General features: G+C 44.5%; 1 protein-coding gene across 3 annotated transcripts in view; it reads left to right on the top strand.

The window, feature by feature from the left end:
- Positions 1–15907, top strand: part of HERC4 (HECT and RLD domain containing E3 ubiquitin protein ligase 4) — a 58134-nt gene that overhangs the window by 22207 nt on the left and 20020 nt on the right. The window contains exons 10-17 of one of the 3 annotated variants that reach the window (XM_075258169.1): positions 7222–7346; positions 7554–7613; positions 8582–8693; positions 9301–9490; positions 10803–10975; positions 11662–11781; positions 13061–13084; positions 14786–14884. In XM_075258169.1, coding sequence (XP_075114270.1) covers positions 7222–7346; positions 7554–7613; positions 8582–8693; positions 9301–9490; positions 10803–10975; positions 11662–11781; positions 13061–13084; positions 14786–14884 — 903 coding nt within the window. Of the gene's footprint in view, positions 1–7221; positions 7347–7553; positions 7614–8581; positions 8694–9300; positions 9491–10802; positions 10976–11661; positions 11782–13060; positions 13085–14761; positions 14885–15907 lie in introns of all 3 variants that reach the window. The other 2 variants (XM_075258170.1, XM_075258171.1) reach the window with 2 other exon arrangements.

Here is a 15907-nt window from a genome sequence, read left to right as displayed (position 1 = left end):
CAGACAGACACAGACAGACACAGACAGATAGACACAGACAGACAGACACAGACAGACAGACACAGACAGACAGACACAGACAGACACAGACAGACAGACACAGACAGACAGACACAGACAGACAGACACAGACAGACAGACACAGACAGACAGACACAGACAGACAGACAGACACAGACAGACAGACACAGACAGACAGACACAGACAGACAGACAGACACAGACAGACAGACACAGACAGACAGACACAGACAGACAGACACAGACAGACACAGACAGACAGACACAGACAGACAGACACAGACAGACACAGACAGACAGACACACACAGACAGACACAGACAGACACAGACAGACAGACACAGACAGACAGACACAGACAGACAGACACAGACAGACAGACACAGACAGACAGACACAGACAGACAGACACAGACAGACAGACACAGACAGACAGACACAGACAGACAGACACAGACAGACAGACAGACACAGACAGACAGACACAGACAGACAGACACAGACAGACAGACACAGACAGACAGACACAGACAGACACAGACAGACAGACACAGACAGACAGACACAGACAGACACAGACAGACAGACACAGACAGACACAGACAGACAGACACAGACAGACAGACACAGACAGACAGACAGACAGACAGACAGACACAGACAGACAGACACAGACAGACAGACAGACACAGACAGACAGACAGACACAGACAGACAGACACAGACAGACAGACACAGACAGACAGACACAGACAGACAGACACAGACAGACAGACACAGACAGACAGACACAGACAGACAGACACAGACAGACAGACACAGACAGACAGACACAGACAGACACAGACAGACAGACACAGACAGACACAGACAGACAGACAGACACAGACAGACAGACACAGACAGACAGACACAGACAGACAGACACAGACAGACAGACACAGACAGACAGACACAGACAGACAGACACAGACAGACACAGACAGACAGACACAGACAGACACAGACACAGACAGACAGACACAGACAGACAGACACACACAGACAGACACAGACAGACACAGACAGACAGACACAGACAGACAGACACAGACAGACACAGACAGACACAGACAGACAGACACAGACAGACAGACAGACACAGACAGACACAGACAGACAGACACAGACAGACAGACACAGACAGACAGACACAGACAGACAGACACAGACAGACAGACACAGACAGACAGACACAGACAGACAGACACAGACAGACAGACACACACAGACAGACACAGACAGACAGACACAGACAGACAGACAGACACAGACAGACAGACACAGACAGACAGACACAGACAGACAGACACAGACAGACAGACACAGACAGACACAGACAGACACAGACAGACACAGACAGACACAGACAGACAGACACAGACAGACAGACACAGACAGACAGACACAGACAGACAGACACAGACAGACAGACACAGACAGACACAGACACAGACAGACAGACACAGACAGACACACAGACACAGACAGACACAGACAGACACAGACAGACACAGACAGACACAGACAGACAGACACAGACAGACAGACACAGACAGACAGACACAGACAGACAGACACAGACAGACAGACACAGACAGACAGACACAGACAGACAGACACAGACAGACAGACACAGACAGACAGACACAGACAGACAGACACAGACAGACAGACACAGACAGACAGACACAGACAGACAGACACACACAGACAGACAGACACAGACAGACAGACACAGACAGACAGACACAGACAGACAGACACAGACAGACAGACACACACAGACAGACACACACAGACAGACACATACAGTACCTTATGACACACACCACATGTCTCCATCTTCTGCTGGTACTAAGACACGCCTCACTAGTCAAGCTGTGCGGGTCGGTCTGAAGCAGTCAGAGGGCCGGATGTGGCCCGCGGGCCGGGCTTTGCCCAGGTTTGTTCTAGAGAAATATTTGGGAGCTGCACGGAAAGTTTTGCTTTCTGGTTTTGTGGCAATGTAAGAAAAAGGTGGGAGGGAGAAATGTTGCAAGTCAGGAAAAGAAAGATCACACCCTATTCAGGCTTTTCTGACCTCTGCAGGCACCAAAAACACTTTTTCATGTCATCGCCCCTTTTATCAGTCATGTTATGCGCCCCTACCGATTTTTATGTTATGTTAAAGTGTACCTCTAGCATTCCTCCAGTATAGGTGAATATAAGAAACTTTGTAATATCTTCTCTCCTTCTTCTCCTCTTTCTTTCAGTCTGTTTGTTTACATTATATTAGCCTCACATATAGAGCTCTATTGCGAAGGGAGGGGTGGAGTAAGAATCTCCTGCCAGATAGTTAATTGATTTATTGCCTTATTCTGTGTATCTTATCTACAAAAACTAGTTCAGAATAGCTGAGTATAGAAGCAGCAATTATTTCAGTGTCTTTTCTATCCCCTGCCCCAAATCAAATCAATCAAGCTTTATTGGCACGTCCGAATAGATATTTGCATTGCCGAAGCTAATAAAGTGTGTGTGTGTGTGTGTGTGTGGGGGGGGTGGGGGTGGTTTGGGGTATAACAGTCCGTGGAGTCTCATCTTCCTCTTGTTTAGTGACAGCTGGACACGTATTGGGCAACGATCTCCACATTGGCCTCTTCTTCTCCCAGTAGGATGTAGAGTTTCCTCTTCTCGTCTGCAGATATGAAGTCTGGGATGTGGGCAGAGTGTCTTTGGTAGTAGACGGCCCTCACAGCTGAGTATTTGGTGAAGTGTAGCAGGAAGTGGGTCTCGTCTTCTAGGGCCCCCTGATCACAGTGCTGGCACAGTCTGTTCTCCCGTGGCTTGTACGTCTGCCTGTGTTGCCCCGTCTCCATCTCCAGGTTGTGGGCGCTCAGTCTGTACCGGCTCAGGGTCTGTCTGTGTTTGGGGTGGCGTTTTCTCTCCAGGTAGGTGGCCATGGTGTAGTCCCTTTGTAGGGATTGGTACATGGTGAGTTTCTACTAATTTGTAGAGAGAATCTCTGCCTCAAAATAAAATATTTTAATTCATTTATGAAAAATTGACCTCTTTTCCCCTAAAGCATACTTTCAATTACAGTTATGTTCATTCCTCTAAAAGGGGTTGTGGAGAATGTCAGCTTGTGTAACCTCCATGTTGTATTCCTAGGCCATGTGGTGCCACGCCTGCAGCCATTTTACACTCCTCTTTGTTTAGAGACCCCCTCAGCCTTAATGGGATACAACTTCTCTCCAGTTTCTTATCCAACAACCATGTGCCAGAACTATTTTACAACCTTGCCACCGATCGTGTTATGCATAGCTGTTTGTGTAAGTGTGTTTCTCTGAGCTAGCTTATACATCAACTTTTCTCACAATATTTCACTGGGGGACACAGTAACCATGGGTATAGACCTAGCCACTAGGAGGCGGACACTAGGGAAATGAAAAAAGTTGGCTTCGGCGACCCCACGGTTACATGCGAGGTACCACCGAAGGGGGGAGTCCGAGGCGCCTGAAGACTTCGGATTGGTAAGTATGAGCAGGTGAACATAGGCGAGTAGTTCTTCCTCCCTGGGGCCTGTCTTGCCTTCTTTCTGGTGCTTTGGGGCACCAGCTGGATGGCAGACAGCGTGGTCCACGCATCTAATTGAGGCCGCAGCCTCGCCGGTGGGTAGGCGGAGGCCGCTCTGGGTTCTCGGGCGCACAGTCGGCGCCGGGTACTGCGCGGCAGCCGTGGCCTCTACTTGAGACCGCGGCTTCACTGGTGTGTAGGCCGCGCTGGGTTTTTCTGTGTTCCCGGGCCTCCAGGGCGTGCGGCCGGCGCCGGGAGCCGCGTGGCGGCCACGGCTTCTGCTTGAGGCCGCAGCTTCGCCATCATATAGGCCGCACTGGGGTTCCGCGGTTTCTACTTGAGGCCGCGGCTTCACTGGCGTGTAGGCCGCGCTGGGTTTCTCTGTGTTCCCGGGCCTCCGGGGCGTGCGGCCGGCGCCAGGAGCCGCGTGGTGGCCACGGCTTCTACTTGAGGCCGCGGCTTCGCCGGCATATAGGCCGCACTGGGGTTCCCGCGTGCGGCCGGGAGCCGCGTGGCGGCCGCGGTCTCTACTTGAGGCCGCGGCTTTGCTGGCGTGTAGGCCTCGCTAGGCCCCGCCTCATCCCCGGTCTTTCCTGAGTCCGGGAGGTCGCCCCATGAGACGGAGGGCGGGACTGGCGGTGTTTTCCCGCCTCTTTGTGCAGTAGCCCTGTAGGGAGGATCTTGTTTTATGTCTCTTCCTGGTCTGAGGTCTATTGTCTGTTGCAGTCGCAGCTCTGGTGCAGCCTGGTGATTCTTCTTGTGCAGCTCGTCTGCAGTGGTTGAGAATAGTCTTCCTCCAGTGGTTATGGTAGGCAAAGGCTTTTCCAGGACAGACAATTTCCCCGATTACAGATCTCTCTGAATCTTCTTCAGAGATCCAGCTGCTTTGTTGATGAGGGTAGTCTTGCCTTGTGCTTTCTTTTCAAAGCATAGAGGTTCTGGATATCCGTCAGGTAAAATTTTTTTCCTCCAATAGCCGAGATTCGATCTCTTCAATCCAGTATGCCACAGTGGTGGAGGTGGCTTGATGGTCGCCTCTTTGTAGCCGTCACCCTTGCCCAGTGCCAATAGCTGTCCTTTTTGCTGCCAATCTTTGTCTCAAGCTTCATGGATGATGCTCCTCCTGGGGGGGAGGGGGGGAAGGGTTCATGTGGAAAGCTTGTATTCTATCCTCTGGCATTTGTCACTTCCAACACCAGCTTTTCTGGGGGAGGCATGGTTCGGAGTCCAGAATGTTCTGCAACTATGGACCGGGGGATCTTCCCTCCAATCAATCTGTTGTATTGGGGGGCCATCTGTCGAGGTTGGCACCCTGAGGGTCGGCCGTCTCGCTTCAGTTCTGCTATTACACCATCGTCTCCTTCTTGAATCCCCAGGGTGGAACCAACAGCGCTGCACCTCCCATGAGGCGACCTGAAGCAAGCGCTTCAGGCGGCGCTATGTCAGGGCCCCAGGGAGGGTGGCATTTTTGCTTCCCTAAGCCAGTCCAGGACAAGCTGTCCTGGACTGGTTTAGCACCGAGCGGTGGTTTGGGGAGGCCACTGGAGTAGCGCTGCTCCAGCAGCCTCCCCTCACGCTCAGGCAGAGAGCAGGTCATCTCCGTGCCTGCTTTCTGCCTGCGAACGGCGTTAAGCCCCGCCCCCTCCGCTCGGCCACGCCCCCTCCTCCCGGGGGGGGGGGGCTTTCTGTAGTTCGCCTCGGGCGGTGAAAGGGGAAGGTTCACCCCTGGGAACCAAGCGCCTGGCGGCTTTTGGGAGGTCTCCTGCTCCCTAAGGTGGGAAGAATTTTCAGTCACTACTCCCTCAGCAATTCAGACTACCAGTTTTTTAACCACAAGGTCCCTGTATACGGCCAGGCGCAAGGATCCTTTGTGCCAACGCCTTTGGACTCCCTGGTGGAGGGTTTCAGCTTCTGTTTCTGTTCCTCCCTTTCTCCCTCCTTCTGAGGTCCTCAGGAACTCAGGGTGAGGATTCCTGCCATCGGGGTAGCTCCAGTCTGACCTCATCTAGGCTACTTCACAGTCCTCATAGTTCTGTTGGCAGACTCCCCGTACTTGCTTTTCGGCAAGAGGATTTCCTTTCACAAAGATTCCACTACACCTTACGTTTGCCAGTTTTAAGGTCGAGACTGTTGAGGGCGAGTCTTTCTGAGACTGTTTTGCAGTCTACGTTCTGGGCGAGGAAGCCACAATCAGCTAAAGTGGGATCACTTTTGGTAGTCTTATGTCTGCTGGTGCGGAGCTGAAGTCTGTGGTCCTTATTTCTTTGCTCAGGTTCCAGGTTTTTCTCAGTCTGGATTGGATCAGACTCTTGTTTTTTTGAAAGGTCAATTATCTGTGCTTCTTTTCTTCCGGTGGCCCTGGTTGTCCTTACTCAAGTACGACCGTTCTTCTAGGGCAGGACTTATGGTGTCCCTCTTTACTGGCTTTTGTGATCCTTGTTTTTTTTTCTTGAGGTACCTTAGGCTCTTCCTTGAGCCTCTAAAGCTTTCTTGTGGCAACCACTTCTATTTGTAGGGTTCTGAGCTGGCTGCTTCCATGCCAGTCTCCCTTCTTGGCTTCTAGGGTGGTGTCCTCCTTTTCTTGTCAATGAGGACATCGTCTTGCCATCTATTTGTCCAGAATCTAAGCATCCTCATGGGCACCACGCACTGCCGAGATGTGTCCAGGCGGCTGGATTGACTAGATCTCACGGAACCGTTCTTTGATGCTCGTTTGTGATTTCCAGGGAACTCTAGGAAGGGCCTGTCTCTTCCAGGGTATCCATCTCTAGGTGGATTCGGTCTGTGCTAGAGATCCTTAAAGTTAAAGGGCAGGGATTCGCCTTCCCATGTGATGGCTCATTCAACCAGGGCTCGCAAGGTTGTCTAAGTTTTTTTCCCTCCCTCTGGGACTGCTTTTGGACGTCCCATGGTTACTGTGTCCCCCAGTGAAATATTGTGAGAAAAAGGGATTTTTGTGTACTCACCTGTAAAATCCTTTTCTCGTTGTTTCACTGGGGGACACAGGTCCCACCCGTTGAATTTGTTTATACAGGATTTTTTTGTTGGAATTCTTTACGAATTTAGGTGGTTGGTTCCATATTCACGTTTTTGGACTCTCTCCTGCTGCTGTGGTACAGAACTGCCTGAGTGCACGGTCAGTGGGAGGGTGTAGCCTGTGTGGGCGGAGCCAACTTTGTTTCATTTCCCTAGTGTCCGCCTCTTAGTGGCCAGGTCTATACCCATGGTTACTCTGTCCCCCAGTGAAACGAGAAAAGGATTTTACAGGTGAGTACACAAAAATCCCTTTTTTTCATTCAGACTTTAATACGGTGATACTTAGAGCGGATCGCACTCACCGGAGTGATATATTGAGGAATTGTAAATTGTATTCACACCCTGCATACCCTTATCAGCTCATTTTACAATTTTGTTTGGATCACCGACATTTTAGGGTCTGGTGAACATAATGAAGACATAAACAGAAGAGAGATGTGCACCCTCTGCATATCTTCATCTTTTACTTTTAGAAGAGGGTTGTAGGTCTTGAGCCCAGATTAGGTTGCTTTTTTACTTTTGCTCGAATAGTATTGTCTTTAAAAACAGGTTTATTGCTTGCCTTTCTAGAACTGCCAGCCACCAGATGACTTCAGAAAGTGTAACCATTCCAGACAAATATGGACCATAAATGAGGAGCTCATTCAAAGATGGCTGCATTTCTCTTCAGGACGACTTCCATTAGACATAGTAAAGTAGGTGAAGCCTAGTAATAAACAGCTTATTCCTACATTTACACTGCAGCACGCACAATCCTGATGCTAGCCAGCTAGCCTGAGGCTGGTTCACAGAGTTGGATCACGGTCTAACAGTGCTGTACCTGTTTATTATGTATTACAGTGGGTACAACACAGGCCATAGGCCGTGACTGACAAATGTTTCTTTTGTTTTTGCCCTACTAGTGAAATTGACAAAGTATTCTCGTCGGCTGCTTGTATAAATGGAAGTTTCCTCTCTACCAGGTGAGTCTTGTGTGCAAGTGCTTTCTACCTCCTCCTCCTAATATCTTTACCTCTGCAGTCACCACAAATCACTTTTTATATGTAGTATAAGAGCTGCAATTGATGGCAGGCAGTGTCATGCCCCTTTTCTGCTCCTGCCTGACCTTAGAGAATCTAGGTAGCATATTGGGTGTCCAAACTAACTGCACTGTTTGCTCAGGAATGGTGCAGACTACAGAAATATATTCCAACTATTCTGGAATCGGCAGGAGGAGCCTATTAAAGAATGAATAGATTGCAAGTTGGTGGATGAGGTGACTGGTCCTATTTAAGTCATTATGATGCAGGCAGATGCCCATGAACATGACAGACCTTTATGTGAACTGTGCATATCCATTCCTTTCACTTTTATTGGAACTCTGTACTCTTTCAGTTTGGTTCATAGAAGTGAATAGAGCAGTGGTCAGGCATGCCCAGTGCTGCTCCTTTTGTGGTCAATGGAGGTCCCATCCATTGTTAGGTTGTTTATGGGACAACCCCTTTAGGTGCCGAAAAACATGGAGTCATAGGTGTCAAATAAGACATGCTGCAAGTCTGTGTTCCAAAATAGACCGTTCCATCCTCTCATAAGCCTCTTAAGATAAGCCATTAACTAAAGAAGATTCTAAGATATTTTAAGAAAAGTCATTTGAGTAGCCATATCAGGACATACTCTTTTAAGTAGGCATCTGTCCACATGTCTATGAAGTTACTCCACTATTGTGGTCACCCCATTAAACCTATGTGAGTGGAGATTGAGGGAGCAGGCCCTGAGACAGCTGAAAAGGGAGTAATACTTGGTGACTACTATTTGTAGTGCATCCATTGGCTTATTTTTTGTTTCATTTTGCTGTTTTACAGTACAATAATGACTTGTCATGTTTTCGCTTACTTTGTTGCATATTGTCACTGCTCTCTTTTGTTAATGTATTGTTGTTATAACTTCATAGCAATGATGATCATTACCGAACAAGTGCCAAGTTCTCAGGGATCGATTTGAATGCTGCTAGACTCCTATTTCACAAGCTGTATGACTTTGCACAGCCCCAAACTATACAACTGGTAAGCTTGGAGTTAATTTTACAAGGGTCACAGCTTTGGTTGTTGTGACTCATAAATTGCATTTCCATCTTACACCATCAGTGCAGACATTCATCACATAGAATACAATGTATAATTTATGTGCATTTGAAGTGTTATGTCTGGTTATTGTGTGATTGCTTCTATAATTCCCTAGTATAATATAATGTATATTTCAAGCCAATGTTTTTCATAAGCAATCCCTCTTGATAGGCCTTGGGTACATTTAAAGGGGTTGTCCAGCCACCTCAAGGTTTTGAAAACACCTCTTAGAAATGTACGAAATAAAAGAAGTGACCACTTTACCTTTCCTCCACCTGTCACTTTCCTATGACATGGACCTGGGAAACGTCAGGACAGGAGCTGCTGAATATTGGTAAGGTGAGTATTACTGTTTTGTATTATTTTATACCACTCTAAGTTTATCAAAAAATTTAGGTGGCTGGACAATTCCTTTAATTCTAGTTAAAGGATCCACACAGGCATGTAGGAAGCTTCTTCCTGACAACATTGTTCCTGTATACCTCAAGAGAGTGAGGAATAAATTTAAGGAAAGATTTTAATCTCAGTCTAGTGTTTTTACATTTAGATGGCTGCCAGCCTGGAAAAGAATCTTATACCAAAACTACCAAGTTCCCCACCAGACATTGAGTCTTTGAGATTGTACCTCACGCTACCAGAGTGCCCACTTATGACCGATCCAAACAACTTTTCCTCTTTAGCGATTCCTTTTGGGACTGCAATTGTCAACCTTGACAAGGCTCCATTAAGAGTTCTAGGTGAGTCTAGGCATGAACTTTTTTCTTTTATTTCTGAAATCTCAGTAACAAGCTTCAATGACTTGACAGTGGTTTATCAGTGAGTGCAGAAATTCTGAAAGCTGGTTATACACATTAGATTAAAGGTATCCTATCATTAAAATCACATTTTTTTTCTCGATCACACGTAGGAATATCTTTCAGAAAGGCTATTCTTCTACCTTTAGATGTCTTCTCTGCGCCGCCGTTCAGCTGTATGCAGATGAGAAATCGAGAAAACATGTTATTTTAATGATTGAATCCCTTTAATACCAACTAAACCCAATTATTTTTTGCAGTACTGGCTGACCATTTAATATGCATTGGGACCTCATGACGTTTTACTGATAGCAGATGTAAAGAGTGATAGGGATTGGGCTGTGGGACTTTGTTTATTTTCACGAACATAAGCCACTACCAGAGTTATTTGGCAATGGCTTAATATTTATTGAAGGTTTTTTTGTGGGAATTTTTTCTAATGTTTTTTCTCTAGGATAGGTCAAAATATCTGATCAGTAGGGGCCGACAGCTAACCCCTGCACGCATCAGCTGTTCCCTGTACATAAATGGCTTCATAATCTATAGTGGCCGATGACGCTATTGAAGGTCAGCTTGTATAGACAATGAGCTGTGGTTTCCTCTCGTAACTATTAAAAAAAAGCAATGTAATAGCCAAACTTATAGTAAAAGAGGTGTGTAAGTGAACATTTTTACCAACATGTAATACTTGGTTATGTATATATGATATTGTTTTAGAAAAAACATGAAATCTGAAGGAAAAGGGAACATATTGTCAGAGAATGATTTGTTTTTGAAATTACAAAAAAAAAAAAATCTGACATAGCTTAAAAAATAAAAAGGCAAAGAAAAAAAAATTCATCTGACAAACCATATCTTAGCATACCCATACCTTACATAGCATGAGCTTGAAAAAGTAACCATAAAATCCCCCTTATAAAGGATCAGATATTCTAAACAGAATTTTGATTTATTATTATAGATGAGTGAGTACTATTTGAAACGGCCGTTTCGAATAGCATGCGCCCATAGGAATGAATGGAAGCAGCCGGCACGCAGACTTTGCCAGCGGCTGGCCGCTTAACCCCCTGCGTGCTGGCTAAGTCCATTCATTCCTGTGGATGCGTGGCATTCGAAACGGGAGTTTCAAATAGTACTCGCTCATCTCTATTCATTATCTGTTTTATGAAACCTGTAAAATGATAAGCTGCTGCACTGACTTATGCATGGCTTGTAGAACATATTTCAGCTGTCCTTCCTTATGTCTTTTCGATAGAAAACTGGTGGTCTGCCCTTGAGAATCCAAAGTTCATGCGGCTAGTGCAACTTTTTAAAAATGTTGTGTTGCATCTGTTGAAATATGCAAAAATTGGAATTCCACATTCGGAAAGAAGAATTTTCAACACATTTCTTAATACAGCCCTGAAAGTTTTGGAGAGTCTGCATAGGGTATGTTTTCATTGGTACAGTGACAATATTGTTCCGTTTGCATGCTTTCGTTCACACCTATGTGTTTTATGTATTGGATTATATATACCATACAAGTGACGGCAAACCTTTTAGAGACAGAGTACCCAAATTGCAACTCAAAATCCAATAAATTATTGCAAAGTGTCAACACGGCAATTTAGCCTTAATACTGTGTGGACCCACAATTACAGACCTGCAAAATGCGGTCGTGTCAATGGGGCTTAACAGAGCTTTCAATAATACAAAACAAATTTCTACTGAAAGGTAAAAGATCTGTTTTATAGTGTCCATGCAATGTTATTGCATCCTGTACTAATATCATGTCTGCTATCTGTAGATCACAGATACTGTGTGATATAAATTGTGAAGGGGCCCCCAGACAGTACAACTCTCTCCATAGTGGCTCCCCACACAGTACAGTTTGACTACACAGTGTCCCCCACACAGTACAATCTGTTCCACAGTGACTCCCACACAGTACAATCTGCTGCAAAGTGGCCCCCACACAGTATAATCTGTTCCCCAGATGGGGGTGCCCGCAGAGAGGCCACATGTGCCATAAGTTCACCACCATGGTACTATACAATGATCTTTATGTAATATACGAAAACAGTTCATGATGTTATGAGTCCCCTATTATAAAGAAATCATATTATGTTTTTTAGGTAAATGAAAGATCAGGACAGATCATACCTTATGATAAGTTCTACATTCATGAAATACAAGACTTCATAGATATCCGGAATGACTATGTGAATTGGATCCAGCAACGGGCACTTGGTATGGTAAGTCAAAAGACTTGTAGACTGCCATCATTTCTCACAATTTAAGCCTGACGGAGCGTGTCTGATCAGAGTAATGTGTGTCTTTTATATTAGTCTGTTTTTGGGTGGCACTAAATTATTTTATTAATTTAGTTGTGTGTGATTTTAGTTTGTGGACAAACTGGACATTATTGAGGACTGATCTTGTTAGATTTGGTGCTGTCAAGAATTTTTACACTCTTTCTGAATATAAAGGGGTTGTCCATTATTCTCTTGCCTTTCGCTAGTAATCCAGTGCTGCTTCTCCTCTTGTTTTCTTAGTTTCTGTTTACATGCAGTAGGCTTGTAGCCACAGTGGTTATGTACCCTTTTGCTGCCCTTGGAACCTGTGAATAAGGGATAAGTTGCAGATTGGTGGGGGACCGACTGCTAGTACATCTACCAATCACAACAACCAGGATATTCCCTATTGCTCCCTGTTCTGGATGGAGAAGGGGTAAGACAGGCTCACCCCCATTTATTTCAATAAGCCTGCTTGAGATGGCTAAAGTACATTGCTCGACCATCTCCACTGGCCCCATCTGACCAACCACTACCTCATCCAGAGTACCCCCTCCCCCCTTCCCTTTCACCATGATCGCAGGGGTCCCACTGATCTGCAAATTTTCTTCTATCCCTTGTATAGGAAATAAGTTGCAAAGTTGGAAAACCCCTTTAAGTATTCTAGTAGAAACAATACCTAAAACTGGAATCTCGTGTAAAAAACCCATCTTTATTATTTTAGATGTATGTATAAGTAAAACTTGCTGGGGCTGAGTTATTGAGACTGAAGTGTAGTATTCCAGTTGTAGTAATGGGTTCTGGCATGAATTGCACCAAAATTAAGAGGCCTACGCCTCCTAATATTTTTGGTGTATCTCTGGTTGGCTGTATGTAAGTGTTTGGACTTGGACCGACAAAAGGCCTGCCCTCTCACTGCCTAGTTTTTTTCAACACAATGGGGGGAAATGAAGTAGGCGTCATTTTTGGAGCTTAAAAAAAGAACACCAAATGATATGGGCCAAAATTGAGCCTTTTCAAAGCTGTGTTGATCTGATGTTAACTTCTTCCCCTCTGAGCTTTTAATTTTGTGTGTCATAGAATGTTTTTTTGGGATATGTTTAATAAAGTCAACATAAATATCCTGTTTTAATAAGAAATTAGGAAAATGAGTGGTCTTTAAATGGTTAAAGCAAAACTGAAAAGACTTCTTGGGAGTTCAGGTACTAATCGGCACTTTCCTCCTGCTGCATTTCCTTAGGACATAAACCAGGGATTGCTGGAGGTAAGTCTAGGATTTTGCCTTGTTTTTCCTGCCATATTCATACAACCTAAACTTACATACAGTACTCAATATCATCTTGTGGCAAATCCCAGTGCACCAGTTTTGGAACCTTATCTTGCCTATAATACTCATACATGCTATTTACCATATTTCATTACTTAATATCTACTAGAAGGTGAAATATCTTGGTGGAAAAATATTTTTAGTAGAGAGCTGGACAGGTATGATACTCTTAAAATCCGTATCACTTTTCACTAAACCTTCTCATCTATACTAAATAATTCATTGGTAATTTGTGTCTAGAAATAAATAAATTAAATGAAAGTCACATAGTTAGCAATCTTTGTAACACGACATGTTACTTGAATGTGTATATATAGATGCGCCATGAGTTCATCATAGGGTGTGTAAAAGTCAGTAACAGAGGTGGAACTGGTTATTCACGCCACTTTTTTTTTTCTGTAAAATAGTCACAAGCTGTTGATTTGTAACTATTTAATACCACTTGCTGGCTTAAATAGTTGAAAATGCAGTTTTGCCCCAGCCTTGCCTTCTTTTCATCATCTGTCTCATGTTCATTATTTATGCCAGAAAATTGGCGAAATTACAGAAAAATCTACATAGCAAGGCACATGAAAGCTGGGAGGAGGCGCCTTACGCAAGCGTTGCCCTCCACTGACACAGGGTACCCTAGGACCAGTATACAATACGCTGGTTTTGATGAATCCCTCTCCCCTCCCCATAGTGTCTACCAGAAATTATGTCACGGATTTCTGGACACAAAAAGATATTGGGGATTCACATTCATCAGGTTAAGCTGCACTGACCAGGATGAATTTTCCACTTTCACTAAACCAGTCCCCAATTTCTAACATCAGGGTTCCAGGATTAGCAACTAGTGGGCCTCTTTACTGCCCTGGTGAAAGCCATTGAAATACCTGCCAATTGGTTACTATACAGATCAACAAGTGACTTTTGACAACTTTCTGGTGACTAGACTAATCATATGAAACCGTATAAGTGAGGGTCTGGTGACAGTAATGATGTTTGACCACCACCTCAACAAGCTACATCCCAGTCTGTCACAAAATGGCAGCTGGTGAGTAAATGCTTTGCAGGCAGGACTTCCTGAGTAGCGTTCATGGTAACAATATAAACAGCAGCTGGGATGTCACTGCCCGTCTCAGTTGACTCTACAATAAAGCATACCAAGAAATTACATGAAGCTCTTAAAGGGGTTTTTCAGAACCAAATAAATTTTTCATACTGATGACCTATCCACAGCATCTGATCTGTTGGAGTCCGACCCCTAGATCCTGCACAGATCAGCTGCTCTGGCAGCCTCCGATCCCCAGAAGCTACTGCAGTGGACTTAGGAGGACGTCCAGATTTCCTTTATACTAGTAATAGGAGCAGCACTGCAGAAAATGGATGTAAAACCTAAGAAATTTGTAACGGACAATACAAAAATAACACAGTGCTAAAAAACCCTCATGACAAAAGTGCCTGCTGACCATCCTGAAATAGATGCATGCTTGCATGACTCTCCCAGGAAAGGACCTAAAATAAATGTTAACAAAAAGATAAAGGGGGTAACATTTTATTTTTCTGCAAAGTTCATTTTAAACCATGTATTGATATTGTAAGAATTAGTCTCCACGTATTCTAGTTATACAGTGTGTCTTCCTCTCTGTTGTACAGGGACCAGATGGTTCTCTCACAATATGTACATATCCATTTGTTTTTGATGCCCAAGCTAAGACAACGCTACTACAGACAGATGCTGTCATACAGATGCAGGTATGTTGTACAGTCATATGGTGGTCCTAACAAAGAGGAAAACCCCGAATAAAATGTTGGTTCCCACATACAGTCCTATGAAAAAGTTTGGGCACCCCTATTAATCTTAATCATTTTTTGTTCTAAATATTTTGGTGTTTGCAACAGCCATTTCAGTTTGATATATCTAATAACTGATGGACACAGTAATATTTCAGGATTGAAATGAGGTTTATTGTACTAACAGAAAATGTGCAATATGCATTAAACCAAAATTTGACCGGTGCAAAAGTATGGGCACCCTTATCATTTTATTGATTTGAATTCCCCTAACTACTTTTTACTGACTTACTGAAGCACAAAATTGGTTTTGTAACCTCAGTGAGCTTTGAACTTCATAGCCAGATGTATCCAATCATAAGAAAAGGTATTTAAGGTGGCCAATTGCAAGTTGATCTCCTATTTGAATCTCCTCTGAAGAGTGGCATCATGGGCTACTCAAAACAACTCTCAAATGATCTGAAAACAAAGATTGTTCAACATAGTTGTTCAGGGGAAGGATACAAAAAGTTGTCTCAGAGATTTAACCTGTCAGTTTCCACTGTGAGGAACATAGTAAGGAAATGGAAGACCACAGGGACAGTTCTTGTTAAGCCCAGAAGTGGCAGGCCAAGAAAAATATCAGAAAGGCAGAGAAGAATAATGGTGAGAACAGTCAAGGACAATCCACAGACCACCTCCAAAGAGCTGCAGCATCATCTTGCTGCAGATGGTGTCACTGTGCATCGGTCAACTATACAGCGCACTTTGCACAAATAGAAGCTGTATGGGAGAGTGATGAGAAAGAAGCCGTTTCTGCACGTACGCCACAAATAGAGTTGCCTGAGGTATGAAAAAGCACATTTGGACAAGGCAGCTTCATTTTGGAAACAAAAATTGAGTTGTTTGGTTATAAAAAAAAGGCGTTATGCATGGCGTCCAAAAAGAAACAGCATTCCAAGAAAAACACATGCTACCCACTGTAAAATTTGGTGGAGGTTCCAT

Source organism: Leptodactylus fuscus, chromosome 10 (genome assembly GCF_031893055.1).
Source record: "Leptodactylus fuscus isolate aLepFus1 chromosome 10, aLepFus1.hap2, whole genome shotgun sequence".
NCBI lineage: Eukaryota > Metazoa > Chordata > Amphibia > Anura > Leptodactylidae > Leptodactylus > Leptodactylus fuscus.
The sequence above is the reverse complement of the archived record's forward strand: the minus strand, read 5'-3'. Positions and strand labels throughout refer to the sequence as shown.